Source organism: Rhamphochromis longiceps, linkage group LG4 (assembly GCF_057381845.1).
Source record: "Rhamphochromis longiceps isolate RC_006_pf linkage group LG4, R_longiceps_female_GT1.1, whole genome shotgun sequence".
NCBI lineage: Eukaryota > Metazoa > Chordata > Actinopteri > Cichliformes > Cichlidae > Rhamphochromis > Rhamphochromis longiceps.
In genome coordinates, this window is record NC_140560.1 from 5298963 (window position 1) to 5324493 (window position 25531).

Consider the following 25531-nt stretch of genomic DNA (forward strand, 5'->3'; position numbering starts at 1 on the left):
GATGCTCTCAATGGCACAGCGATAGAAGGTCCTGAGGATGCGGGGGCTCATGCCGAATCTTTTCAGTCTCCTGAGAAAGAAGAGGCGCTGCTGCGCCTTCTTCACTGTTTTGTTTGTGTGTACTGACCACGTAAGATCCTCAGCCAGATGTACTCCAAGGAACCGGAAGCTGCTCACTCTCTCCACAGGTTAGTACAGAGGGAAGTTAGCCAACTATCAGGACTGAAGAAAGGCAAGCTGGCCATACCTGAGACCTTAGAAATTGCCAAGGAAAGACTCATAGTCTTGGCTAACCCCCGAAAAAGTATACCAGAGAAATAGTAGCTAGGATAAAAAAACAGATGTCCTCCACTGAACCATCCAAAGTATACTCTCAGTGGCAGGGAAACAATATAAGAACAATGCCACTATGCCTGGAGACTGAGCAATACTGTAAGGATATATGGAAGAGAGGATGCAACACATCAATACTCAGTTGCTAGTGGATCTAAGAACAGACCACAGCAACCTCCCTGAACAGGATCCAGTAAGCCAAGAACTGTCTTGAGTCTCAAGTATGAAGCATTGGACAGCACCAGGCCCTGACATGATTCACACCTATTGGCGAAAGTATAACTACAAGTACCTTAGAATCCCACTGGCAAATAGGAACCATGAAAAGGCCACTAGGAAAGCAAAGCAGCAACCACCAAATACCTGCAGAGAATAAAGCAAGTCCTGAGGAGTCAGCTGAATGGGAAGAAGATCCGTGCAATCAACACCTATGCCATGCCAGTCTTTAGATACCTTGCTGAGGTCATAAGCTGGCCAAAGAAGAAGATGAAAGCCACTGACATCAAGACTGGAAAGCACCTTGCAATGCATGGAGGGTTTCAGCCCAGGTTCACCTCCCTGATACTGTACTGTTCCAGTGAGTGTCAGAACTATGATCCAGGATGAAACAACAAAGATCCATCCAATAATGTGCTTAGTGAATACCTCAGGAGGCAGAAATAAGAGAAAGAAAAGGAGCAAAAAGAGGAACCATCATGGAAGAACAGGCTCTTGCTGAGCCTACTATTTGCAGGTAGAAGCAGTGGCTGATATTGGAAAATGGCTACCAACACCAATAGCTGAAAAAACTGGACTGAAAGACACCACAAAGGCATTAATCATGGCAACACAGGAACAAGCTCTAAGGACAAGATCAATAGAGGATGGGGTCTACACCAAGCCAGATTCCAGGTGTAGTGTGTAAGAATCCATCACATTATGGAAGGGTGCAATATGCTAGCAGGCAGGGTATACATGGGATACCATAACCAAGTGGCTAGCATAGTATGCAGGAACATCTGTGCCAAGGCTGGCCTGGAAGTCACCAGGTCAAAGTGGGATGCGGTCCGTAAGGTGGTTGAGAATGACCAAGTTAAGATCCTTTGGGTCTTCCAGATACAGAAGAACAAATGGTGACGGCTAACCAACCTGACATCATAGTGGTGGACAAGCAGAGGAAGCAAGCCTTAGTGATAGATGTAACTATTCTAAATGATATCAACATATGTGAAAAGGACCACAAAAAGCACGAGAAATAGCAGGGACTGAGAGAGGAGCTAGAGAAAATGTGGAGGCAGCAGTGGTCCCCATGGTAATCTGAGCACTCAGGGCATTGACCTCCAAAACTGGGTGAGTGGCTCCAGCAGATCCCAGGAACAACATCTGAGATTGCTGTCCAGAACAGCGTAGTCTTTAGACCTGTCCATAGGCAGTGTTGTGGCACTGACACATTTGGCTGCCAATAGAAATGGGTCACTGCTGTTTAGTGATGGTGTGACTGCTTATAAGTAACAGGGTAGATTCTGAAGCAAATAAAGCTATACTCTGTGCTGAGATTTAGTAAAAATGCAGAACATTTGACACTACTTCACAGTACACATGGACAATGAGCCAAAATGAACTGTAAAAGTGACTCAAAACAAGGTAATGAAATGTTCTCAAATGGGAAATTAAGGAACCTGAACTCAATTCATCTGAGCATTATATTACTTACTGTAGACTAATCTGATGGCAAAAAAACCCATAAGTTAGCAATAACTGAAGGCAACTGTAGTGAAGGCCTACCAAATTATTTTAGGGAGCAAGCTTAGCATTTTGTGATGTCCATGTTCTGCTGAGTTCAGACAATCATTCACTGAAAAGGATACGTTGTTACAATAAGACACAATAGTTCTTTTTTTCATTATTATTATTATAACTACCTTTATTGAGGGCAGCACTTCAATCATGTCAGTCATGTCAAGTGTGCGGAGGTGCATGAAAATGTTGCCATTTTTTAGGCATTTCTGAATCTCACTGTAGCCCACTAAACATATGGTGGCATGGATAAGATGTAGTAATACATCATAATGGACACCAAATTTCTAATATTATGCCAATCAGAGTCAAAGTCCTGCATATCAGTAATGCAGGAGCACTTCAGTTCAAATTTGTCAAAATCTGATTTTTAAAAAAAGCAATTAGTCTGATGTAAACAGGTGAAAACAACTGTCAGATTTAATTGGATAGCTCAGAAGAAACGCTGCAGAATCTCACTTTCATTCACAGTAAACAAAAAGAGAGGAGAGGAGGAATCATAGCTGAGGCTATAAATATATTCTCTCTTTGCACAATGTGAAAATGCTAAATAGATACATGCGGAGGAGGTGGACGGAATAAAAAATGGAGACTGGGAAAAAAATGAGGGAGGAAAGGTTTGGAGAGAGATGGGGTAGAAAGGACAAAAAAGGAAAGAAGGTGGGAAATGGAGGAGAGGGTTGAGAAGGAGGACATGAGGAGGAGAGGAGAAACAATGTGCATTAAGCCAAAAAGAGGAGAAAGGATGGGTTGCAATGAAAGGTCGGAGAAAATGGAGAGACAGAAATAGAGAAGTAAAGAGCTATTCTGGTAATGATGTTGTTGCCATGGAGATGCTGTCCTCGCTCAGGCTACTCCACAGGTGCCTCGTGGGTATTTCTAAGGAACTGTGCTGATTGGAGGGGTTTATGGAAGAGAAGGCTATGGATTGGTTGGTGTACATGGATGTCAAAGGTCGTGTCATTGCTTCCGATTACTCTCCACATATTTTCTTATCCCCTCCTTTTATGTTCTCCCTCTGACGAGTCATGAAATGAATTGAAATAAAGCTAAAATGAATGAGGTGCATCAGTGATAGTAAAATGTGTATCACACCTACACACTGTTATGTAGTAAATTACAAGTGCGTAGAGCGCTTAATGAAAGGGTTTCCATGGCCAAGCAGCTTCACCCAAGAGCTTGCCACCATTGGACTCTAGAGCATTGGAGATTTGTTCTCTGGAGTGACAAATCACACTTCTTTGTCTGGCAATCCAATGGACAAGTCTAGATTTGGTGGTTGCCAGGAGAATGTTACTTACCTGACTGCACTGTGCCAAGTGTGAAGTTTGGTGGAGAGGGGATTATGGTGTGGGGTTGTTTCTCGGGAGTTGGGCTTGGCCCCTTAATTCCAGTTAAAGGAACTCTTTATACGTCAGTACACCAGAACATTTTGGACAGTTTCATGTCCCAACTTTGTTGGAACCTTTAATGAGCAAGTTTGGTGTAGAAGAACTTGACTGCACAGTGACCGCTACCCAATAGAACACCTTTGAGATGATTTAGAGCGGAAACTGAGCCAGGCCTTCTCATCCATTATCAGTGTGTAACCTCACTTTCTGGAAGAAGAAAACGCCCATGAACATTCTTCTAAACCTTGTGGAAAATCTTTCCAGAAGAGTTGAAGCTGTTATAGCTGCAAATGGTGGGCCAACAGCATATTGAATCCAATGGATTAAAATGGGATGTCACTCAAATTCATATGCATGTGAAGGCAGATGAGCAAATTCTTTTGGCAATATAGAGTACAAGAATTATTTATCAGGGTTGGGGTCACAAGGGCAGCAGTCTAAGCGGAGATCCCTCTCACCCGACCAGCTCCTCCAGCTCTTACTAGAGGACACTAAGGTGGAGGACTGAGCCAGTCAATTGACGTAACATCTGCAGCGGGTCCCAGGTCGAGCCTTCGGCCTTCTCTCAGTTGGGCATGCCTGAAAAACCCCACCTAGGAGCTGTGAAGGAGGCATACTTGTTGCCTGAATGACCTTAACTGGCTGTACTCTGAGCCCCTCCCAAATTACCAAGCTCCTCATCCCATCTCTAATGCAGGGCCTTAGATCAATACCTGGCTGCTCCAGTCCACACTTCAGAAAGGACTTTGGCATAGAAAAAAAATGCTTGTAAGAATGGGTGAATGAGGCATTTTGTAGAAAATGCTTTGAGTGCTCAGATAGAGTAAAAAGCTCTGCGTATTTACATTTACTCATTCAATATAGTTACTGAAAGGGTAAAAGTAGTATTGGGTTAAGAGTTTGTTTGTTTGTTTTTTTTACTTTTGACCCTAATACAGTCATTTATGAGAACAGAAGCCCCACCCACATACTGTTCAAACTTTCTGTTTACAGGGGGTAACTAATCAGAAGAAAGCTAGCCAAAGGCAAAGGTAAACGAAACAGCTTGTTCAGACAGCAATAAATTGAGGGACTGCACCAAGGCCTGCTAAGTTTCACTAGACCAAAATGCAGGAGAGGACAACAGGTAAAAGGTAATGGGTTTATTTACAACAAACAGAGAACAAGTTTGACAGAGGTATCCAGGTGAGTGTTGCAAAGGTCAGGGGCAGGCGTAATATCCAAAAATACACAGCAGAGATGTGACACACACGGGAGAAATCTGCAGCAGAGAAGAAGAGATACAATGTAAGTCTTTGTCAAGAACCAGAATTACTAAATACAGCTGAGAGCTTGAATGAGGATTATTTTCAACTCTGAATCATTAAACATAATCCAGTAGAGTCCATGAGTAAATATCCAAAGCTTTAAATGAGTACAATGCTCCAGTGGTATTATTAAACTCATTAGCAACTAAAAGTATTTAACATAGTTTTATAAAATGAAAAAGTGAGCTTTACGTGCGAGTGTTTCTTTAATTGTGACATCATACAGCACCAGTGGGTGGAAGTACAATCTTAGAGTAATAGAAATGTGACAGGTTCAAACCCACAGCCGTAGGAAAAAAAGAAAAAATTTATTCATACTGAAGGAGGGTCAAAGAGACTTTATTATTAGAGTGAAAGAAGAGGGGGAGAACTGGGCACATGGGTGTCATTAAAAGTTAGAAGACATTAAAAGATGAAAAGAAAGGAAGGGGATGGAGGCTGTTGAGGACAGATTAATAAACAGCATGTCAATATGTGGCGCGCGCACACACACACACACACACACACACACACACACACACACACACACACACACACACACACACACACACACACACACACACACTTACGCAAAAGGAGCAGTGGTGAGTCAGCCTCCAGTGAGTCACAGGAGAAATCAGAAATGTCAGACTGAAAAAGAGAGCGCGCACGCGCGCACACACACACACACACACACACACACACACACACACACACACACACACACACACACACACACACACACACACAGGGCTGTAGCCACCCATTTCTGACATTAATGAAGATATCCTTGACAAACTGTTCTCTTTCCTTCTTCTAAAAAAAGGTGACAGCGTAAGGCTTTAGGCACACACACACCTGAGAAACACGTGAGTTTAACACATCCTGTGTTGCAGTGCAGCTGGACGTTTGGATAATATTGAGTATATGCAGATATTAGACCTCGTCATGGAGGATGTATATTTTCTGTCATCTGTTGTTGTCCCTTAACAACTCCCCAGAACCCCAAGATCAACACCATCAAGGATTTAGCTGCTGCTCATTAAACACACGATCACAAGGTGAATTATCCGAGACAGCAGCGCCCTCAAGAGGAGAAGAAGGCAGAGTGCAGGGATGTTACTGTGATTGCAATAACGCAGTACTTTTACTACATTTTAGGAGTAAACGCAGTATTTTTAAGTGCACTTCAATCGATAGTTTTTGTTTTTTCACCCTTTTTTCTGCTTGTCCAAGTCCACTAGAAATGAGTGCATCTGTAAATGTGAAATTTACAGTGGAGCTTGTAATTGTGATTTAAAGGCCAAACAGCCACAAGCTCCCAGAATGCATTGTTATTTACAGAATATTACTGTGTTAAAAAAAAAAAAACAACACAGCAAAATCATGCTGTGATTTTTGCAGGAAATTATTAGAACATATAATGTTGGGTCTTTTTAGTCTGAGTACAAAGTCTCCTATTCTATTAGTCTACTATTTATGAAGTTTAGGAGTGTTGGTGGTGACTAATCCTAAGGATTTATTGGCCTGACCTTCTTGTCTTCAGTCAGCCTCAGTAACACTGAGGAGATGAAGATGACTACTAAAAATCAAAGCTATGTTAAACCTTTTTTTCATGAGTAAAACTGTACTTCAGCAGCTCCACAGGTTGACACTTTTCCCAACTGACAACTGACAACACGGATAAGGCTTCAGAGTGACGCTCGGCTCTTTGAAGTAAATTTCAATCTCTTTTCCTGATGTTTATCAAGAACGTATATTCACTCCTGATAAAATTTACAAGACAAGAGCAATGACTCATGATCACATTGAAACAGCAGCATTTGCTCCTGAGCCACAGCCGTCCAACAACAGCTAACAGGAAAAATTTGACAGCGACACAGAGTGCCACAGAGCCTCACTGTTATATTGTAGCTGATGTTATTACCTGCATGATTTGCTTTTCTTGTGTGTGTGTGTGTGTGTGCTTTCCTTTACTGGAATAAATATATTTCTGCTGTCATGCACATATTGATGCTTAAAGGTTTAAGAGAATGCAGGAAATGATGCGCAGAACGTAGATCTGTATCCGTGATTGTTTTAAGAAGTTGGGAAATTCTATCAGAATTTTTTTTTAAACAAACAAAAGCATCTGATAATTCAATGAATTATAATGATTTTAATGTGCACAGACCCACCAGAATTCTGTAAACATAAAAAAGAAGGTTTAATGGTGACTTAATAGGGCTAGAGCTAATAATAAGATGTAGTGCTGCTTCCATCTATTAACCCAACATATTTCATCGATAGTGTTTCTTGACAGCACATAGTTATACATTTACAGCGATACACTGGTGAATTTTTCCGATTACTGTGCCACATCAACACCCCCTTCCGCCCCTGCGTCCATTGTCTTCATTACTCTGAGTGAAACTTGCTTTCTGGAAGGTAACGCAAACTGAGAATCCACACGAGTGGGTAGTGCCTTTAAAAGCACTGGTGGCTATGACTGTCTGCGTCTCCACTAACGAGCTGCTCTCATTCAAAGACGAGCGCTCCCATCTTCCTCCTCCTCTTCTTCTCGCTCACGCACCCACCTCCATCTTTCCCACTCCAGCGTTGTCAAGGCAACAAACCTTTACATCGAAGCTGTTAGTCATAAGTCCACGCAGACAACCCCCTCCCACCCCTCCCTTGACGCTGTCGTGACGTTTTATCACGTAAAATCTCATTTTCATGATTCATTTTTCTTGGAATCCTCTGTGTGAGCTGTGTGTACATCAGAGTTTGAGCCCCATATCATCATCCTCATAATAATATTAATATTATTAACACGATCACATACATATATAAACATAAGTATGCTTTCCACTGCTCATCGCCGTCCTAAAGTCACGTGGGCTTTTTTTTTTTTTTGGTCTAATAAGGCCACCCAAAACAAACACACACACCCACACACAGGCGCACTTGAGCCCGGTGGCAGGCAGGGGAGGAGGAGGAAGGCGGATCTGTAAAGTCCACTCTGCAGGACTTCCTCGCTACAGCCGAGCAGACCGTGGAGCGCAGTAAGTACTCCACGCTTCCTGTCAACCTTATGCTCTGTGCCTTTCCACAGTCACTGTGAACATAACTCAGACACAGCTAAAGCAGGCTGGAGAGTCCCGTTGATCCCACAGATAACAGCGCACCGTGGGAGCGTGAACACGACTGTTTGACTTGCTGTCATTCTTCCCGTGTGTGTGCGTGGAAGGTGAATTGTAACAAAGAGGAGCTGATAATGGAGTTTGAGCTGCAGTCGTGGAAATCCGTTGGATTCGGCTGTTCTGTGCTCCAGTCCTCATGTAACAGCTGTGACACACTTCCTGTTATGCATTGGGAGCGTCATTGATACTTTGTGCCTTTTGGGTTGATATGAAGCATGATAAAACACAGCAGACACGGGCTCCTGTGTGTTTTTATTTTTAAATCTTCCGCTTCAAGCCAGTGTGGTGCTGGCTGTGTTCGTGCCATGGTGATTCTGTTCTGTAACAGTGACATCAGGAACTTTAAGATCCTGTTGTGAAACGAAACAGACTTTTTGCTCCTTTTATGCGTCAGTAGTTTAGCGCAGTTCAGAGCCAAAGACGTGTAAGTACATGAAGGAGCCATTACAAATAGGTTATTCCATTTTATGCTATTTTTATACCTTTTAATGCATTTCTTAGACGCACATTAGGGAATGCCTAACAGCATGAAAACATCAACCCAAAGAAGAAGCACGGTGGCAGTGGCATCAGGATTTAGGCTTGTCCAGCTGATGTTTAGCAGAATTTCAGTGAGAGGTGAAGAGCAACAACCACAAGGTGAGCAGAGACCATAGAAAGTCAATGACGTTCAAGTGACTATGGGTGAAATAAGTGCTGGCACCAGAACAACATTTTCTAAACTTCCAGGCAAACTACTTCCTGTGAAACAGAAGAAGAACACCTGTTGCCTATTCGCTGTCCTATGTCAATCAACAGTGTTCTGCATTCCCATTGGCTGTTCCTTTAATCGCTTGCCTCAGAGTTGAGAATAATTAAACTTGGGACCAACAGCTATTTTGACTAATGCGACTACTAGCATGAGAGCAAAGGATAACAGATCTATGTCAGGATAGCAAATTCATTAATTCAGGCAACCAGAGCCTGGAATGGCCATAAACAACCGACTATCAGTGACAAAGTAGAGCACAGCAGGTGATTTCCTTCCCTTGGTGGACATCCATTAAGAAACTGGAAGTTCAGAGAGCAAGAACGGTCTCCTTTAGCAGCAGTAAACCTTTTTTTTAACCTTGTTATTGCTGCTAAATGGAGGTTCATTGTTGCATTGCGTTGACCATGAACACCCTTTCATGGTAACGGTATTCCTTGATGGCTGTAGCTTCTCTCAGCAGGAAAATATGCCCTTCCACAAAGTGAATATCTGTGGGACGCGCTGGACAAACAATTCCAGTCTCTGGAAGCCCCACCTCACAACTTCCAAGTCTAAAGGATCTGTTGCTAACTACTTGGTCCATGCTTTAGTGGGTCAGGGCTGCTTTGGCAGCAAAATGGGACCAACACAATAGGCATGATCAGACCTAATGTTATGCCTGATCAGAGTGCATGTGGTACTTGCATGTTAATATAATTGACATGCTCTATGCTTATTTTATACACTAATACGGCATCTTATGAAAAACTTACCCAAGAAACTGAAACTAACCCATAACTCTTCTCATTCCTTATTGTAAGGAATGAGAAGAGTGTCGTTGCCGGATATTAGCACACGATAACAGACATGTCATGATGTATGTGTAGTGCTTTTTGTTACCAGTGTATGAAGGGTTTAGAGCCTGATTTTATGTTCTAGCAGGCCTGAATCCTGAATCAGTCACAGAGGGCATTCAGTATATCTGTTTTTAGATATTTATATTTCTTTTTATAGATGGAAGACTGTTCAGCTAAATCCTTTTAGCATGGTAGACGGCCCCTTGGTGAGTCTTTTCACTGCCCAGTCTTTGACACTGGCTGGTGAAAGACAGACCCTAAAGATGGAATACAAATGCAGGAGTGATGTTGGCTGATGTTATGTTTCATGGGTACAGATTTTCTCGTACTGCAAAATTTCCTGAAGCAAATATGAGTTATTTTAGCTTTCTTTCCTCTCAAAAGCTCAAATAAGTCAAACTCTTTATAATGTGACATGATGAAAAATAATGTTTATGAGGTACTTTGTTGATGCTCTGTGTTTATCTTTGTCTAACCCATCCTTCTAATTGAATTTACTTTGATTTTATTCAGCAAATGGTGCAGCCTAAGGCATCGGTTCTAACTGCTCTGTTCCTGTCTCTCAGATCATGGAGGACTCTGCCCCCCGTCGTAGTCGCGCTGCGTTTGCGGGGCTGGTGGGAGTGTCCCAGGTGCTGGGTTTGGCATCGGTGGTGCTAACCGGTGTGTGGATGGGTCACTTCCGTGGAGGTTTTGCCTGGAATGGCTCAAAGCAGGAGTTTAACATCCACCCTCTGTGTATGGTGCTGGGCCTGGTCTTTCTGCATGGAGATGGTGAGTCCACACTGATCAATGAGTGTACAGGTAGAACCTCAGCCTAATCAGGATGTGGCTCAAACTGAGTGATGCATCTCTGTGATTGTATTATACTTTTTTCATTGTTAAAAAAAGGCTTTACTTTCCTCACCCATCACTCCCCATCAGGTCAGGCTAGATCGCCGCCCCTCCCTGAGCCTGGCTCTGCTGGAAGTTTCTTCCTGTTAAAAGGGAGCTTTTCTTTCCCACTGTGGCCAAGTGCTTGTTCAAAAGGGGTCGGCTGATTGTTGAGGATTTCTCTGTATTGTTGTCGGGTTTCTACCTTACAAGATAAAGTACCTGAGGCGACTGCTTTTGCAAATTTACTCTGCATAAATAAAATAAAATTGATATAAAATGTTTGTTTATTATGTATTTGGTTTTTTTCCAGCAGACATACCGACCGTGCTACTGTCAAACATTTTAGATCCCTAATGTTAGTGTTAAGCAATAATCCAGGGAAGTCATGAAATATCATCTGTATCATCTATAAAAGATTTATTGAACAGAACACATTGTATGAAGAATAAAGATAGAGACAGGAGGTTATTAATGCAAACAAGTACTAACACACACACACACACACACACACACACACACACACACACACACACACACACACACAAAACCCAGAATCAACATGAAATCAAACAAAGACATCATGTTCAATTTAAAACAAGTTGAGCATTTTGGTAAGTGTTTCAATGTTATTCAAGTTAAACTCTTAACTTGCACCACCTGGGGTAGAAATAGGCGACTTAATTTAAAATGTAACATCTCGTAGCTGATACTGATATTTGTTTATTGAGCATGTGGCTAAAACACAAGCCAGCCCTGCTCCCAATCGTGGGCTTGTTTCCATTGAGCACCATAAATGCTTTATAGAAGCAGAGCAGAGAGTTCTTGCTGAAATATCAAAGTGCTATCCAGCTGACCAGTTAGCCAGAGCTCAGCTGAAAATGTTAGAATAATTTGAAAAACTTGCAGTCAGTGATTGTTCCTCTCTCTTTTTTTCCTTGCAAAATGCTCAACAGAAAATGGCTGCTCTAAATTAGCAGGACTGTTGGTGTGTGTGTGTGTGTGTCTGAGCTTATGAGTGTGCACCAGTGCATCGTAGCCTCAAGCCACTGTTTTGCTGACTTGTTACATTAAGCTAACGCTGGCCAGACACCCATCAATCCTCCCTAACCTGACCCAGCAGGACTGAGACAAACAGAGGAAAGGGGGAATGGTTTGCATCACTGAATGAATGTAAACAGCTTGCGTGTGTGTTTTTGTCACGCATCCAGTAAAGGTTTGACAGGATGACTCTAAAGGGAAAAGTGGCACAAAAAAGCACCAGTCAGCAAACAACAGCATATTTTGCACTGACAGCAGAGGGCCTCCACTCTATTGGTCTTTAAATTCTCTTGTCCAATTATGGTATTTCTCAGAACTGGGTCTTCTTGTTTGTTCATGCTGTAGCCTCCCTGTGCTGGATATATTGAGCTAACCGCTGCTAGCTGCACTCCACCAGTTTTAAAATGTGTCAGTTGGAATTATTATGTTATTTGCACCCTGACTGTCAAAATTGTATAAACAAAATCAAATATTCTTGTGTTAGAGTTCAGGTTAGTTGCAATTGACCTTCATGCTAATTACCAGATTACCAGTTAATTTGATACCTGACATTAAGAAGGAAGTTAGTTTGTTAGATGAAAGTGAAATAATATTTTTGACTCAGCTTTTTCATGTATTTACTCTGCCTTTTGTCATCCTTTATGCACAAATGTAGCTAGTTATAACTCGATGAAAACAAAAGGATGAGGCTCTACAAAAAAAAATAAAGCAACACTTTTTAATCAGAGTATATCATCAGCTGCCCAACACTGCCACAAGGAGGTTCTGGGGGACAGGCATTTACTGTAGGAGAGCTGGACAGGGTGGTAGAAGGCCCTCAATCCATCACTGGGACTAGTATCTGTTCCTTTGTGCAAGGAGGAACAAGGTGTGCACTACCAGAGCGACAAAATGAACTCCAGCAGACCACTGGTGTGAATGTTTCTGACCCAAAAAAATCATAAACAGACTTTATGAGGGTAGAACCGTCTGGTACCGTAGAGCCCTGTATGCCATCAAATACCAGAACTGGCCGGTCCACCATTGAGAGCATGTTCACCTTGAGTGACACACGTGACCCTGGAGAAGCTCTGGAGAATGGGATGCGGCCTTTAGCATTGTTCAGACTGACATCTCTGGTGGTGGGTCAGTGATGGTGTGGGGAGGCATCCCCATGATGGGACACACTGACCTCTACAGGCTAGTCGACACCATCCTGACGGCCATTGGGTGTCAAAAAGAAATCCTTGGACGGATTGCCAGAAACTTGGGTTACTGCTAGTAACTCGGGAAATCACCTTGTTGGTGCAGGAATATTATTCTATATCTGTCACACTGTATTGTTGATTTTTTTTTAGGCCAGTGTTAAGTGGCTCAAAAAACAAAAAAACATTCCTCTTCAAACGGTCAGGTACAAGGACTGGACTGAAAATGGGTGAAAATGCAGTCAATGTAAGACCTTCAGAAAGCTGGAAGAGTTTCTGCTCAAGAAGACTTAAGAAAAACATAATGAAAGTCTGACTGCTGAAAACGGAAAATATAAGAAAATGAAGAGTGGCTTAAGATGTCTGCACAGCACTGCATGCTTTTGTATGTAGTCTTCATGTAGCTTTAGTCTTAGTCACTCTGCAACAGCACGATGAACATCATTCAAGACTGAACTCAGATCACCACAATACAACGTTACAACAGTGAAAAATGCAGAACACACTTGACCCCACACATTAAGACAGTTGGATGACACGCCCACACGACATACACATCCACACAGCCAGATTAAAGGAAGTGCAAATGACAGCTGAGGTGAAGTTGCTCTGTCACACTAAATACTTAAACAGCATAAAAATTGTAGGAATTTTGTCAAATCTGACTTGAACTTCAGATGTCACATGTTCATTTGATCCAGACGCTTGGTATGTGGACATGATGTGGAGAGACTGCCCACCAGCAATTACTGTGCCACACAAGCCATTAATACGTCTAAATGTATTCATTCATTCATTGTTTCTAAATGACACTATATAGCAGCTTGGTTAGGCCATTCTTTCCAATTCCCGTGTTCAGTTTCTTTTTAATGCAGATTTTCCCTTTTGATGGTGCCGTCAGTCATCCAGCTCAACTTGATTTGTTTTGGACACACCGTCACTGTTTTTGACGTATTGCTGCCACCTGCTCATGCTGCAGCAGACTTTGCTTTGTGTCCGCAGCCCTGGGTACCGTTCTAATGAGAGTAACCACATTAGCTCAACTGGTTCAGTGCTAGATTGCATTAGAGCAATAAAAACAAAGGTTAACTGGACATTAGAATGAGATTGAGGAAGGATCTTGATGTGAAATGGAAACCTCCTGGGGGTGTTCCTCACACAGAAACAAACACATGTCCACACTAATGCTGTTACACTTCAGCTCATGCCCCCCTCCTTCGCCTTTAATATTGGGTTCTTTTGAGTATCTTGCACCCCCATGAGGTGGCTTAAATCTCTGTGACGCTGTGAAGTGGAAATTAAACAAAGCTGTTGGCTCAGGTGGGTGAATGAAGGATTTATGCTGAGAACAATTAGAGAGTGTGTGTGGTAGAGCTGGAGGCTCAGTTGCTGCACAGTATTAATGCTGACCTTTTACCACAGTGTCCCCTCACTTCCAGCTGGACCGTCCTGACTCTGGTTCTGCTGGAGGTTTCTTCCTGTTAAAAAGGAGTTTTTCCTTCCCACTGTTGCCAAATGCTTGCTTATAGGGGGTCGTGTGATTGTTCATTCTAAATTAGTGTGTGGCTGTGAGCTTGACAGATTGTCTGTCTGTATCTGGTACCCTGGAACAGGCTGGCAGTTTGTTTTGGGTGTACTCTGCCTCTGGAGCCATAACCATTGAGATAAGCTCCAGCCCCACTGTGACCTTATACTGGATAGAAGGAATGAAGGAAGGAATCTGTAATTGCTTTATTTTATAGAAAATCAAATGTTAGCTCCAATAATGGTGTCACTGCAGGAAGTGACACACAATCATGCTGTTTAGTTGTGTTGCCTTGAATTCTGAATAAAATACAGATTATGTTTCTAGCAAAGTAAAGATAGACCTCAAAATAACAATTGTTTCTTTTTACTTGTGATTCCTTCCATACTTTACATGGTCTTCTAATTTTGTTGCCCAGTGGTCAATGCAAACAGCTTACAGGCGTGCACCGTGTTAAAGACTGATTGCAGACATCTTCATTCATTAGTAACGTGTCACATTCTGCCAGGCACCTTTAAAAATGATGGACAATGGGTCCACACAGGTGATGGCAGCTACATTGTAGCTACAGCTGCCCTGGGGCGCACTGACAGAGGCGAGGCTGCCGGACACTGGCGCCACTGGGCCCTCTGACCACCACCAGTAGGCAAACATGGGGTTAGTATCTTGCCCAAGGATATTTGGCATGCAGCCAGGAGGCAGCCTGGGATCGAACCACCGACCCTGAGGTTATGAAATATGAGTATGAATCATGTTTTGCTGTTTCAGACTGCATTGGATGAAAAAACAAAAGTCTAAAAAAGAACAAACAGCAATTAACATGTGTGTAATGTTTGATCAGTGTTAAATGCATTTAATGGATTCTATAGTCTTCCCTCTGTCTCCATGTCTCTGTCTGTCTGCCTCTCCAGCCATCCTGGTCTACAGAGTGTTTCACAATGAGCCGAAGAAGAACGTAAAGCTGCTTCACGGCATTATTCACCTGCTCGCTCTCATCATGAGTATTGTAGGTAAGGGAGCTACATCAGCCGGCGTCTGACTGCTGCAGATGTTTGTTTTTTTTTAAATAACCATGTGTGTGTCCGTCTGACATGTTGCTCTATGCGTGCGTGCAGGTTTTGTGGCTGTGTTTGACTACCACAGGGCAGCCAAGATTCCTGACATGTACTCTCTACACAGCTGGTGCGGTATGACTACCCTAATCCTGTTCTGCTTACAGGTACACACACACAGACTGAATCTCTGCAGCAAATGTAACACATTACAACACTAAACTTTTTATCCCTCCATTTTTGCCAGTGGGTGATGGGTTTGATGTTCTTCCTGTTTCCTGTTGCGTCGGCATGGTTACGAGCCTCATACTTGCCTGTCCACGTGTTCTGTGGCCTGGCTCTGCTGGTAATGTCCGTAGGGACCAGCCTGCTGGGCATCACGGAGACGCTCCTCTTCAACATCATGTATGTCTGTACTCGAGTATCTGCCCCCTCGTCTCCTCTTCATTTCATTAGTGATGTTCTTTAGGCATAAACCACAGACAATATGACATCACATGAGTGGCTTGTGAAGGTCGTTGTGTTTTTGTCATTTCTTTTTGAAATCATTTCTTGCTTAAGTAACTACATTTATTTGACTATTTCCACATTATTGTATAGTCAGCACCAGTGGTTTGATCTGAAAATATAAAGCTGGACATTTGTCCAGGGAATATAACATGGCCGGTTTTAATGGCTTCATATCAGATATTACGAGTCTGGTGCGTAAAGGCCTTTTTAGTTAGGGTCATCGCTGATTACAGCTTGGATCTCAGAAGTCAGATGGCTCTGATAAAAAGAAATCCACCACTCTAATCCAGTACATCCGCACACTGCTCTTGTTGCCTACCATGGTGGACATGGTACAATCACCAGTTGCTAAGGAAAATGTGTAGTGGTTCCTGGAGGTTGTTGGCTGCATGAAATTGGTTGCAAAGAAGGCGCTACACCAAAGACCTCCTAGCAGGCTGCTGAGGTTGTGAGCAATTTTTTAAAATCGTTGTCTGTAAATACTTGCTAATGACATGCTAAGAGGTAGCAAAACTTTCCAAAATGCAAGTTTGTCATTTCCATTCAAACTACAAACACAGCAATATGATAGTGACCAAAGCAATCGGAAGAAGGTCATTGCCAACCGGAATAAGTTTTTCCCTGGTGACACGTGGTTGCCAGGTTGATCACTGACCAGTCTGTAGGTCTGTGTGATCCTTAAGCAATCATTTCCCAGCAAACTCCACCAACCACTCGCAGTAAAGTCGGGGAGTACTAAATTTTCCCTCACAACTGCTGGTTGAGGGATGGTCACTGAGTGACCTACATTCATTGATCCCACAATGTCACAAGTGCAGAATGTCAGACAAGTTAACATCACATGGTTTGTGGTCACATGTCTGCAAATCCTCAATAACCACCATCTGCTCCTGATTTATCTCAACTAACCTTAAATTTTACTATGCCCTTACCCACTTATGATGTCTCCTTGCTTCCTTGGGGCCAGGCCAACCTACTCTAAGTTCACCCCAGAGGGAGTGCTGGCCAACGTCTTGGGTATCCTGTTGGTGTGCTTTGGATTGGTGCTGGGACACCTGATGACGAGGGAGGAGTACAGACGCCCACCAAACCCAGAGGAAGAAGCTCTGTCCGTCCATTTCAAGACACTGACTGACGGGGGATCACCAACCACGCCTTAATCTCACTCTGAAGCCTCTCTGTGATCTACATCTACAGAGCCAACAGACCACCTGTGCTACCAGTCTCTGTTAGTACCTGCATACCTGTCAGAAAATGAGTTCAGCTTTAGGTTCAGTGAAGTAAGAACAGAAATCTGTAATAACTGTCCTTCTCATGTTATTATACCAACCAGCTCTGTCAGCTTTGTCATGAAAAACATTTATACAAACATAGTTAAAAATGTACTGTTTCACTACACATTGTGATATGGATGTTTGTGTACGTCATGTTTGTGTAGTTGAAGGGCGCAGTTTATATTTTATTGTTTCCTGTTGTGCAGTGTTCATGGTTAGGTTGGGATTCTCGTTTTGCTTAAATGTGTCTTGGATTCCTTCACTTGTGTTTTATCATTGTGTCTTAACTATATTAAAGATGTAGCATCAGCTGACCGGAGTAGCTGCAGTGTTCTCCTCTCCCGTCCTTTCCTCCTCAGCTCTGCTCTGTGTCGGCTTTGTGAGGACAGTTATTGACATTAATGCACTCCCAGCGTCTCACCCCCAATTTTAACCGTATTAACTACAGTAAATCTCACACCTAACATAACTCTAAAACCAGGTCTTAACCCTCAGACAGACAGCGGTGTGAGAAGATTCAAGTTGTACCTTCCAGAAAGTCACAGCAGATGGCTGCCATGGGCGTTATTTGGTGATTGTGCTGATGCTATCCTTTTTAGTAAATCTGGCACCTTATCAGGGGAATTAAATTTGACTAAAGAAAGAAACCACAAACACAAATTTCTACTTTGACGCTCAAAAAGAAGCTACACTACCCTCAGAACAATTGTACAAATCCTGCAAACGTAGCCTTTCTGTGAGCAGGGTGGAGCATGGTGGTGCAGGGTGGTGCGCTGGTGCTCTGCTGGAGAACCACGTGTTCAAAAACTGTTCTCCGCAGCCGCTGTCTACTCTCCGTGCTGCTTTTCTGTCTGTGAACATTGGTTGAGTTCCACTCATGTTCCTCTCTGTGTAACTAAAGAGCCACAGGTCCACGTTCATTTTGGGGTCAATATGTGGCATTAAAGGTGGTGTGAATTGGTTGTATGATAAAATTTCCTCTGCTGTTGCTCCGTCTTCGTGACCTGCAGTACCATAAAGTCCTGTTTTCTGACCGAATCCTATCATTAACTGTTCCTGTTTAAATGCTTCAATAACCTGTTGTGTGTATTCAAATACCTACATGTATGTTTTAAATCTACTTATTTTTGTTTTGCTCGCCTTCGGCTCGGACTTCAGTCTTTGTGCCTCAGAGAGAGCTTGGTGGAGGTTGTTCATTTTTCTGTAAGTTGTGACAGTGTCGTTGTTCACAGGAAGTCGCGATCTCATCAGGACAACCTGAAATAAAGTGTTTGAAATTATTTTCCCCAGATTTTTAACATTGGATGTGAAAGCAGCAAGAAAACATATTTGAATTGTAGATTGTTTTAAAATGAACATTCTAAAACAAACATTTTTACTGTACGTAACAAGCTGTTCACGTCACCTTTATGTGCATTAAGCTGCACCAGTTTTGTCGTTTTGTCTTTGTACACCAACATAGTGGATTTTAAATCACACAGGCAAGATGTCATTGAAGTGCAGACATTCAGTAATAATCTAAGTGGGGATCACGTTAACTGTTCAGGGTTTACATTTTCTAACGCTCAAATGTAACTGGACATGGAACTGAAAAGCAGTTTGATGGCCAGTTCAGGTCTGTTCCCACTTTATTTCCTGAAAGGTTAAACAGATAAAAGATCTGTAGTTCACCCTGAGAGCTGCGCTTGCCACTCCTAAAGTTTTCCACAGAAAAAAGTTTAGGATGGCCGAAGGAGCAGTCTGGCTCATTCTTACAAAGCAATCATAAAAGGCCCGATAGCCCACTGACTGGTGCTTTATGTTAAAATCAATATTCTATTTAGATTGCTTCTGCTGCCCCCAAGTGGCCAAAAAACAATCAGTTATTGTAAGAGCACTGCATATAAGATCAACACAACAAGAAGGTAATGTTCTTGTTCTAATGTAAGATTATACCCAAAAAAGCTTTTCCTTGTTGGGTCACACAATGAGAGACAGACTTACAGTTCAGTCTTTTATTCAGCTTTATTCCTCTTTCTAACTCAGTGATTCCACATGAGCCAAAAACACATTCATGTTGCTTGAAATGTTTGATAATGAAGCTCTTCCCGTCACCATCCTTGGTTTTAAATGTAAGCTCATCTTACACACTGTGAAAGAGCCCAAAGTACACACTGACTTGGCTCTGTTCTGACGGGATATTTCACAGTCAGGCACCAATGCAGACAGAAGGTAAACATCCTACATGTGATGCACAACACACAGTTTTGCTAACAGATTTTCCACGTTTTCACTTTGAACATCAAATTGCTAATATCATCTCACAGCTGCAGTCCCCTGAGCAGTACGAGATGATGGCAGTGGTCAGAGACTGTACTGTGTGTGCTGTGTCAGACATCACTTGTTTCATCAGCAACAGCAACTGAAAGTGAGAAGTTTGGGGGAAAAAAGCACTACAAATGTACAAAAACTGGCATTCATGTTTATAAAAGACAGTTTTAAAGAAGCCTGATCTTAATATATCATTAAAGTGAAACTTGTCCCTCTTTTAAATATTCAGCTAGCCACCTCCCCTTGTCGTTAACAAGGTTAAGATGGAAAAGTTAAATCATTCCTTGCTGACATAGACAAAAGCATTTTGAGCAGTAAACCGTGTCTTTTGCCATAAATATGTTGTCTGTTTTATCTGTTTTAGCAAGCTAGGCAAACTACTGGTTTGAAAGGAAAACCTTGTAAAGACATAAATAAGCATGTGCTTGATGGATTCATAAACGATAGTGTGCTAAAAATTGGTAACATTCAAAATCCCAAGTAGATGGTGATCACTTTGGGAAACGCAAAAAAGAAACAGCGTAATTTCTGTATTGCAGCAGATGTTTGTTAGCCCTAGCATCTAAGGTACGATAAGAAAAACGCATTTTCCATTCAAAGTAACGACTTTTAAAACCCAGTAACGTCGCACAATGAGGAAAACTTTTTTTATGTCACAGTTACTGTTACTGACGCCTAGTCTTTGATATCACATAAGCAGAAACACTGTCGACAACTATAAATGTTTGTTATATAATAAGACTTTTGATTATTGACTTAAAATCATTTGTTGCAGACAAACATTTTAATTATCATCTTTGATTACGACAGTTTTTTTCCTATTTAACATCCAAATTTAGGTCTATGTTCTGACCTAAACTTCCTTTTTTTAATTATACTTTGCAAATTCTAACAAAAACTTTCACCACTTTTAAAAAAACTTTTCTTGTCTCTTTTTATTTCTGCCCTTGTTGCCTCAAGAGAATTTGCCTTTTCCCAGAACAGCACTATAAATAAGAACATTATTAAATAAAGGTTATATTGATTCACTGCACCAGCTCATGGTACAAACCGATTTCACATGAAAAGTCCTGCCTGGCTCTAGTACAACTTAAGATGGTGTTACTCCAACACAGTACAATGTACATGTTTTGGAGAAGTTGTTTCTTCACATTTTGTTTGAAGATTTTAAACTTTTTCTGAGCGCAGGCGTTTATAACAAGCACAGAAACACACCAAAGTTGGAGGAACCATCTGAAGAGTAAGTAAACACACGGCTACGTATGCTAATGTTTGTGAGGCTACGATTCTGATCTGACTGTGAAATACACAGTGGATGATAAGATGAAAAGAGTGAACTGAACTTTAGTTTTTGAAAAACAAACAAACCTCAACACAGTAAATGAATGTAGTTGAATAGTGGTACATTTTTGGGCCTCATTGGTAAGGCTCTGTGGCTGCTGTTGGTGGTAAGATAGTTAGCTTGGCATGGTCATAAATTAAGCTGGTTTCGCGCAGATAAATAGATTGTTTCATTGGAATTTTACACAGTTATCTTTGGAAAGGCAAGAAAAACATACAACACCATCCAAAGAGTTCAAATGCACATTGTTGAGGACAAATATCCAGAAATTACATGTCAAGCCTAGTTAATGGTCAGAGTGAGAGTGACTGACAATACTGACAACCGAGGCACATACAAGCAAAATGTTTCCAACATAATACAGTATGAAGAGCCCTGGTGTATCACTTGGAATCATATGGTTTGCATAATTAGACCATTAGGACTACAGAATATAAAAGGCCTTCAGAGAGCACAGAAAAAGGCTGAATGGATGACCCTTCCAAAAAATCCAATTTTTACAAATGCGCTATATCGTTCTAATTGAACCCAGAAAGAGACCAATGTTAACCCAACATCTTTAGAGTTTCTGCTTCATGTAAACTAAAACTCTAAAGTTTCAGTTTACGTGTTCTCACAGACGATCCCCCAAAATAAACACGATGGCAAATCCCAAAGGAATACCGTTTTAAGAAAAAACAAAAAGAAACTTTACAGTTTAATACAGACATAACTTAAAAAGATAAATACAATTTTTTCTCCTTTTTTTTTTTAACTCAGTGTTTATTCAATGACAGTATTTTCGAGTTTCTCAAACTATGGCTTGGGTCTGGGTCACTAACAAGCGTTTGACTGGTACAATGACGCGAGCCTGGATTCGTCCATTTCTTTCAAGTCAGTGTTATTTAAGCGCTTCAATCTTGAAATGAGATCTTTATTAAAGGCGTCGGCAGCAGGCAAAGGTAATTGCGGTGCTTTTTCTCTCCTGTCTGGACGTCACCATTTAGACTTGAACTGCAGTTTTAAAATGTAATTCAAGCCAGAATTGTGCAAGAAGAAGAATACAGTCTTATTCCATAATTATCTTCTTCGTTCTTGTGCTTTGTGAGGTGAACACCTGTTAATGTTTCACTTCCAAATGGCAGAACCAGTTCATTATTGGTGAATATGTTCCATGCCGTTCTTATAGGTTAGGCATCTTCACCATGAAGGAGTCAGTATGCCTAAGATGAAGTGGCACTCTTTCCAAAAACAACATAGAGCAATCACTTAACCTAGCAAGTGAGGTGGAGTTCTCTGAAGCATACTAACAAATACAACCAAATGAAAACAAAAGCTTTTACCCAGTCTGAACTTGGTGTGTCTTGCTCTTATAAACATTCCAAGTACTAAATGTAGGAACTTGACATTACTTTGTTTCAAGAACAGTCTTCCAGTATATCGGTACAGTGACTTCATTTATACCACTTTTCATTAATGTTCTTGTATTGTCTTTACACATTGGACTCTACAAAGGGTCTTTTTGGTTTAACCGGAGACGTAGGACCCGTACGTCTCTCAGTCGGTCTGTCCGAGCAGCTGTGGATCATGGGCAGCGTCCGAGCCACCTTCACATCCATGTAGGAGAGATTCTGACAGGCAACCTGCACTGAGCCCTCACCCTGATGAACATTTCCTGGCGTCACGTCATAGAAGTCCAGCTGGTTATCATAAGAGGCGTGACCATTGTGGGCATTGTTGTTGCTGCGGTTGTGGTAGGCAAAGGATGAGAGCTGGGGTGGAGGGGGGTTTTTGCTGGGCGAAGTGACAACTGTGTCCACTGAAGACACGGCCCAGGAGCGAGACGGACTGAGACAGGACGCTGAGCTGGACGGAGCCTGTTGCTGATACTGCTGGTGCACCCTTGCCGTCTTGTCGATTACTCCCATAAAAGGAGTGTTCCTAGATGAACGTCCCACCTCTCCAGGGTAAGTCCCGCCTCCTGACATGCATATTTCTGACTGGGGAGAGGCGATCAGGAAGTTATCATCATGGTAACCACTAATGCTTCTAGCAGAGGCCAGATCTGAAGGTAGATCCATGTGCTGAACAGAGGCCGATGTCCTAAAGCCTGGCCCAAGATTAGCTGGCTGTCCAGTAGCAAGACTACCACTGCTGGGGGAGAAACGGACGCTGACACTCTGGGAATGGATGAGAGGCCTAGGGGAATGACCAGAGGAGGAGGTTGGGTGAGCACTGAGTGGACGTCGAAGACCACCCTGGTGTTGATACTGATAATCGTGCGATGACTGAAGCCTATCTGAAGACCCCATTGCTGCCTCTGTAACTTCCAAAGGGTAGTAGGCTGCTTTGGATTGGTTACGGCTGAACTGACGGGACTGGCCAAAACGGTTTACCCCCGCCCACTCGGCTCCTGCTGCTTTCCCATAGCCAGATGTGCCTCTGGCCTGGCTAACCAGGTCAACTTCTTCTTCTTCATCCTGTACATAAGAAGCTCCAGAGCTCAGACCAGGCTGAGCCAATGGGCTAGGCCTGACATCCATAGGATTTGAGCAAAAGCCTTCCCCAAGCTCTGCTAGTTCTTTGGGCAGATGGGCGAACTGGGAATAGGCAGAACTTCCCAAAACCATGCTGGAGTGGGTAGAAGAACTGGGCTGATTGGTTCGGACCACCTGTGCTTTGGCTGGTTGGAGCCAGTGGCCTTGGACGGGGTTCTGCTTCTGGAACCTCTGACCAGCCAGATGGGGGTGACGCTGGACTCCCTGGTTCTGATCTAAGTCAGACTGTGGATAGTTTTGTACACCTCCACTTTCGGACAATGTAGGCATACTTTCAGACACTATGCCACCTCGCTGCTGATGCTGGATTAGGGAGGAAGTAGGGCTGAAATCGTGATAAGATGTGGAAGGAGGGGGAGGTGCAGAGTGACTAGGTGAAGAAAGGGAGGCTGCGTGGGTGGGACTGGGGAGGTGATGATACAGATGAGTGGGGGAAAGGGAGGAGGGCGATGGTACCCCAGAGTGGCAGCGGGTGTCAAGACTTTGAACCGCAGGTTGAAGGTGACAGGGAGAGGAGTCTCTTTCCCTGAAACTGCTCTCTGCTTTCTCCTCTTCCTCCTCTTCCTCTGTAAGCCCCTCTCTATCCTGTACCTGCAAACAACCTGAATCTCTAGACCTGGCCTCGCTGATGGACATGTTCTGCTGATAGACGTGATTAGATGATGGAGGATGAATGTCCTTTTGCTGTGCAGCCTGCCGACACTCTTCTTTGACCCGTGACAGCAGGCGCTGAATCTCCCGGTTGGATGGGCACAAACGGCTGGCTTCAATCAGGTCCTCCAAAGCAGCGTGGAATTGTCTGGGTTGTGATAGTGACAAGGAGTGAAAACAGGACAAACTTCAGAAGATGACAGAGAATGTGTATATCAGAATGTTTCCGGAATTATAGGTTTCATATTGTCAGTGTTTAGAAGGTCTGTTCCAATCTTTCGATGTCTGGTTACCTGAAATTTGCTGCAATCACATTCACAAAGAAAAAACAGGCTTAAAAATGTGTCCCTCCATCTGAAATCTATGCCTTCAGTCACTGTGACTGTAAGGCAATGCTAGGTCAAAGCTTTAGGTCTTTACTCTCTGGTGAACGGTGCCAGTCAGTGACCCCACGGTAACCACTCGTCACTAGTGGAAAGTGTGTCTGGTTGGCAAGCGGTTGCAGGAAGTTGCATGTGGTCACAGAGTGGAATACTTTTACTTTGAAGGGAAATGGTCTCCGTTTCTGGTTTGTGCTGTACTTTTTCATGCTTCACCACTACATGGTGGTTAGTTAGTGACTGAGTGCAGACAAGCTGGCATCTTCTATGCAAACTATGAGTGACCGCAGTAATCTTCTAGCAATGAAAGCAATCACAAGATGGTTTTTGGTCCAGCACCCTTTTTGCTTTCCTAGTGATTGGAGGTTAACAGGGGATTGCCAGCTGGTCTCTGGGCCTGTGTAACTGAGGCCTTAGCAAACTGTGTAGAGCCTTAGCATGGAGGTAACTGGAAACTGACAACACCCCGCCAAGTTAAAACACATGAGACCCTTACCTGACAGCACATATGTCTTCTACTTCTTACAGTTCAGGTCACTCTATCTCTCAGGTTTTCTTTACATGGTAGTGAGCCTAAAACTACTCAACTCTTTCTCACTGCAATCTCGTGTCTAAGTTTCAAATAGTTTAAAAATGTCAAACAATAAAATCATCACAGTTCTACTACTGAAGATCCAAAGAACCCAAACTCTCAGAAGATGACGATCAGTTAGTTTTATTCAATTTCTCACGACACTGTTTACCTGCGGCTGCGTTTGGCACGGGCTCTGGCATAAAAGGCTTCATAAGATTTGGCTTTTAGCTCCAGGGCCTTGGTAGCAAACTCCTCAGCAAGGCTGAAGTCCTGTAAGGAAGATTAACGATATATCAATACTGAAATAAAGTTTTCGAGATGAGATTTGTTTCAAAATAATAAGCAAAATATTCTCAACATGTGTGTGTGTAAGAAGAAGCCTCACGTTCATCTTGCGGCGGCAGCGTGAGAGGTTGAGCAGCACGCACACCCTGAGCTGTTTGAACGTCTTCAGCTGGTCTCCTGGAAACTTCTGGAGAGCTGACTGATAGGAGTGAGCGGCTTCCCTCACTTTACCTTGCTGGAAAGAAAAAAAAAGAAACTCTTTCAGAAAGAACTTTGGAATATCGAATCAAATCGATATCGAGTCAATCAAATCAAATCTCATCAAGATGGAAATGTGCGCTACCTTGTACAATTTATCTCCTTCTTGGATCAATTTACTGAGCAGAACCATTAAGATATCTGGCTTAGAGGTCGCCATGGCCCAGGTTGCAGGTCCTA

At 42.7% G+C, this 25531-nt stretch overlaps 2 protein-coding genes across 5 annotated transcripts in view; one reads left to right on the top strand and one right to left on the bottom strand.

Moving 5' to 3' along the window:
• Window positions 1–7691: 7691 nt before the first annotated feature.
• Window positions 7692–17495, top strand: cyb561 (cytochrome b561). The gene is made up of 6 exons (XM_085402992.1): window positions 7692–7830; window positions 10122–10329; window positions 15090–15188; window positions 15294–15397; window positions 15478–15635; window positions 16708–17495. Exons 2-6 carry the CDS (start codon window positions 10125–10127, stop codon window positions 16898–16900), a joined length of 759 nt encoding a protein of 252 aa, XP_085259118.1. The 5' UTR covers window positions 7692–7830; window positions 10122–10124; the 3' UTR covers window positions 16901–17495.
• Window positions 17496–19004: 1509 nt separating this feature from the next.
• tanc2a (tetratricopeptide repeat, ankyrin repeat and coiled-coil containing 2a) overlaps window positions 19005–25531 on the bottom strand; it is a 57058-nt gene continuing 50531 nt past the window's right edge. For all 4 annotated transcript variants that reach the window (XM_085402996.1, XM_085402994.1, XM_085402993.1 and 1 more), the window contains 4 exons: window positions 25437–25528; window positions 25194–25328; window positions 24978–25078; window positions 19005–24002 (listed from right to left, as the gene is read on the bottom strand). In XM_085402996.1, coding sequence (XP_085259122.1) covers window positions 22139–24002; window positions 24978–25078; window positions 25194–25328; window positions 25437–25528 — 2192 coding nt within the window. In that variant the 3' untranslated portion in view covers window positions 19005–22138. The remainder of the gene's footprint in view (window positions 24003–24977; window positions 25079–25193; window positions 25329–25436; window positions 25529–25531) is intronic.

Bases quoted from the DNA above. Each gene is read 5' to 3' on its own strand.
- cyb561 (XM_085402992.1), top strand. From the start codon at position 10,125: ATGGAGGACTCTGCCCCCCGTCGTAGTCGCGCTGCGTTTGCGGGGCTG. The intron at 10,330-15,089 runs GTGAGTCCACAC...CTGCCTCTCCAG, and splicing joins GGTCTTTCTGCATGGAGATG to CCATCCTGGTCTACAGAGTG. The intron at 15,189-15,293 runs GTAAGGGAGCTA...GCGTGCGTGCAG, and splicing joins TCTCATCATGAGTATTGTAG to GTTTTGTGGCTGTGTTTGAC.